The 4,168-nt window shown below is 41.2% G+C and overlaps 1 protein-coding gene across 1 annotated transcript; it reads right to left on the reverse strand.

Moving 5' to 3' along the window:
• Positions 1 to 1,268: 1,268 nt before the first annotated feature.
• On the reverse strand, positions 1,269 to 3,673 carry RPL24 (ribosomal protein L24). The gene is made up of 6 exons (XM_037131643.2): positions 3,571 to 3,673; positions 3,372 to 3,447; positions 2,707 to 2,817; positions 2,107 to 2,243; positions 1,776 to 1,839; positions 1,269 to 1,390 (listed from the first exon to the last, which is right to left on the reverse strand). Exons 1-6 carry the CDS (start codon positions 3,573 to 3,575, stop codon positions 1,310 to 1,312), a joined length of 474 nt encoding a protein of 157 aa, XP_036987538.1. The 5' UTR covers positions 3,576 to 3,673; the 3' UTR covers positions 1,269 to 1,309.
• Between the last annotated feature and the right edge of the window lie 495 nt (positions 3,674 to 4,168).

Raw genomic sequence — 4,168 nt, forward strand, 5'->3', positions numbered from 1 at the left:
TTAAGCAAAACTTTAGTATTTCTAAGCAGAGCTAGTTAGTGTATCTTGCATATTTATGTTGATTTTACACATCATTTTAGTTTAGTCTCCCCAAAGGGCTGTTATTGATTTGTTACTCCCCACACCAAGAAAAACACCTGAATTTAACATGAACTAGAAAAAGTAATCAATTCCACCACTTTGGATGAAATAAAGGTGGGGGGGAGTGTTGATGTCTGATTTTTCCCTCACATAGTATTTTCATATGTAAAAACATGGTTCTTAAGAGGCCATGACTCGTTCATTGTGTCCCTGAAACTTAGCACAATGTGGTACATGCAGGTAAGATGATCTACTTTCTGTGGAAAGCTAGTCTTATCATAAATTACAATCACTGCTACTTTCCATATCACATTTTACATACATGTATCCCCTGAACATAAGCAGGCTACTCAGGCATTTTTCTAATTTTATCTATGGCTCTGTCAAACTCCCAGCTCAACAAATTGCTTTGGGAATTTCTAAGTATATTTTACCAAAGATGTGCTCATCACTTAAACTTCTTTTCTGAAAATAAGAGCAGATAAAGGGGTGGGCTGGGATAGGAGTAAAAGGCAGAAAACTACTTGAACAACAATTAAAACTAAAACTAGAATTAAAAGAAACAAACAAAAAGAGCGGATAAATACATCTAATAGTTTTAAGTGCTTAAAACTCAGTTATCAGGCTAATGGTTAAGAGGTGACATACCAGTGAACAAAAGGCAAACCCAATATAAAATGTGTCTACCTGTCATGAAAGAGACTAATTTAACAAGAAAATAAAGATCTTTCTGGAGAATAAAGGGCACCTTAACTCACTCTACATTGTGTCCTAGTGCTTACAGCCACAAGACAGTGTGCTGTGCAGTCTATAATGTACCCTTGCACCTCATTAGAGCAAAGCTAGCATTTAACCATGCATTTGGCTTAACATCTCTCTTACTATGAGCCCTTACATTAGGAGGCAATATTCCAGAGAAAATAATCTTTCAACAATGCTTAGCTCTTGCCCTGATCAGTGTGGTTCAGTTGCTTGGGCATTGTTCCGCAAACTGAAAGGTTGCCAGTTTGATCCCCAGGCGAAAGCACATGTTTGAGTTGGGGGTTCAGTACCCAGTTGGGGTGCATCTGGTCAGGGTATGTAGAAGAGGCAACCAATCTCTCACACTTCACACTGACATTTCTCTCCCTTCCCCTCTTTTAAGAAAATAAATAAAATCTTAAAAAAAAAGTTTAGCTCTTAAACTCTTAACTTTTTAATCCTTTATTTAAAAACCTGATTGGCCAACTTAGCGTTTTCCACCAACACGAGGAGCAGAAACCTTCACAGGCTTCACAATCTTCTGCTTAGGTGCTGCCTTCGTGGGAGCCTGTAAAAAGATGTTGTATGGCATCATTTCATGCAATTTTCTTTTTAATCACCCCTCTATGTCCAGTGTGGGATACTAATTGTATCTTAAGAACAAAAGGGATATTTTTGTTTGTCATTTAGGACCATATTATTTTTTTTACTACAGTTTTCTAAATCAGTAACATTAAGAAAAGCTGTGTAAACTCTAACTTTCTTTACATTTAAAATTTCAAAATAAACTTTTAGTAACAAAACACTCACCCAGAAATCAGTTATCAACATCACTTCCATTAGAGCCTTCCTTTAAATTCTTTAAAAACTTGAAACTTTTATTACCACAATTTGTATCATAAGTTAAGTTTTCCTGTTGTTTTAAATAAGAAATCTAGAATGATAACAATTACCTTAGCAGCGGCCATTGCTGTCTTTTTAGATGCTTGCTTAGCCTTTTTTGCTTCCTTGGCAGCCCTGTAGGGTTGAAAATAACACAAGGCAAAGCACTTTACTCCTTAAGGATATAGCTTATTAACAAGGAGACGCAGTGGTTTGGACAAGTAGAATTATCATATTTCTTCCCCACCTCCAATTATTTTTAGGGTAATTCCAAAGGGGTTGTCAATGTCATTAACCACCAAGCTAGATTAACACACACTGTACAATAGCTTTCATTGCAGTTAGAAATTCCAACAAACCTTTCAGACTACATTATAATGCTCTTAACGAAGGTTTCCTCACCTGATAGCTTGTTCTCGTTGAGCTTTCCTAACTTCAGGTTTCTGATTCCTCTTGGCCATTATATCAGCAAGAGATGCACCAGTGATGGCCCTCTGGAATTTGACTGCCCGGCGGGTTCTCTTCTTTTGAATTTCTTCCTGCAAAACAAAAAAGATGGGGAGCACACCTATGAACTGTGCTTCATGAATTCCGGTGAGAAATGAACCAATAAGTCTTTGAGGCATGGGAAACGAAGTCTTTTAAGACTAGTATTTGCTCTAGTCCATTTGGGCTAGAGCCCAAACAAAATACCAGACTGAGTGGCCCATAAACAAATTTATTTCTCAGTTTCTGGAGGCTAGAAGTCAGGGTATCAATGTTATCAGGTATGGCAAAGGGATGCTTTAAAATTTCAACTTGGCATTTACTGTGCGCCTAGTAAGACATTAACAATGAAGAGACACGTTTATATTAATCATTTGCACTTCACTGTTTGATGACTTAGAGTTTAAAAGCATGTTTACATACTGTCTCATTTAGTTACAATTTTACAGAGCAGCAACTGATCAGTTTAAACAACTTCGGAGACAGCCCCACTACATCAAAGCACGTTTCACTTACCGACTGTCCCTTTTTGTGCTTTCTCCTGTAGAGGACAGTCCAGTTTATCTGTCGAGGATTCCTCTTGGAAAGGAACGCCGACTCGCATTTTGCATTAAGAAATTGGAAAACCTGTCGTGATAAGTTTAAAGTACAGAAGTTACCTACTCAACTACACAAAGTAGAAAAAGGCTGGGTTTGAAATCTAGCAATTTCTTAGTATTATATTCTCATTTTATTAAGTTGCGCCCAGAGACCAAATGGCTTGTCACACAACTGGCAGGTACCTGGGTGGCACCGTGATCTTTGCATTTGGTCCTGGCTTTTAACAGCAGTTAAAACTAAATTCATGTCCCAGGGGAGGGTGGGGTGTCAAATTCTGGGAGGCACCCAGTTCCTGTCTCTCATTGGGTTCCCAAAGGTCCTGTGTCCATAAAGTAGCCTGATTTTGTCTCACACTGGGGCACTGACGTTACAGACTAATTTCCGACCTGAGTCACTCCAGACCAAAACTCAAGAATGGTTCACGTAGAGGCTTCTGATCCCTACAACCACTGAGCACAGGGTCCCCAAAGCAAGCCTTCCACGGACCAAAAATGGTGTGGCAAATGAACCCGCCTCGACCGAATTAGCCCGGTCGTTCCTCTTCGGAGAACAAATCGCATTTAGCCGACGCGGCCTATCACCTTCCCGTCGGTCCTGGCGTAGCGCCTCCCGTGTCCGGGGTAGATCTTGTACCCACTGAAACTGCACAGCTCGACCCTGTAACAGAAGCGAAAGCCTATTAGGGAGGGTGTCTATGGCAAGGAGAAGCCATGTGCGTGACACCGGAGGGGCGATCTGCCCGCAGATGGAACAGGATTGGGTTGCAAGGCTCCTGCTTACTTCATGGCTGCCGCGGCCGGGAAGAAGGAAAGATGGTGAAGAGAAGGAGAGGATCATGGGAAAAGGCCTTGTAGGGTCAAGGAAACAGTCTCCTCCCCCAATTCCTTCCTGTAACTCCGGCGCTCGGTGATGACATCACTCAAGCGAGGCGACCGATCTGCGTTTTCTGAAACGCCGCTTTTTATTCTGAGGCGCTCTGCAAGCAAGTACCGGCGTAAACCCTGGGGCTGAGGCGGCTCGTTTCGGAGTCATCCTCTCCTAGGTCAGGTGTCCTGTAGTCACCATCCTGCTGCAGGAATGTGAACTCTCCCTTTTATAGTTCAGTGGCCCACAGACGAATACCCCGCAGGTAAAACTTAAAATCACTTTTCTGCCCTCTGTGTTGACCCATTTCCTCATTCAACGACATTAAATTGTAATAGGTTCACAATTTGCAAAAAAAAAAAAAGCAGTGACACCCTGAACTATCAGGCCGTGCGAATCGAATCGTGCTTGATGGCTCTTGGCATTAGTTATAATTAACTTTCATTGAGTGCTCTGGCAGGACGTGTGCTAAAGCATTTACATACATTAGTTCATTCAGTTTTTACTAAATCCC

Source organism: Artibeus jamaicensis, unplaced genomic scaffold (assembly GCF_021234435.1).
Source record: "Artibeus jamaicensis isolate MK-2021 breed Jamaican fruit bat unplaced genomic scaffold, CSHL_Jam_final contig_558, whole genome shotgun sequence".
NCBI lineage: Eukaryota > Metazoa > Chordata > Mammalia > Chiroptera > Phyllostomidae > Artibeus > Artibeus jamaicensis.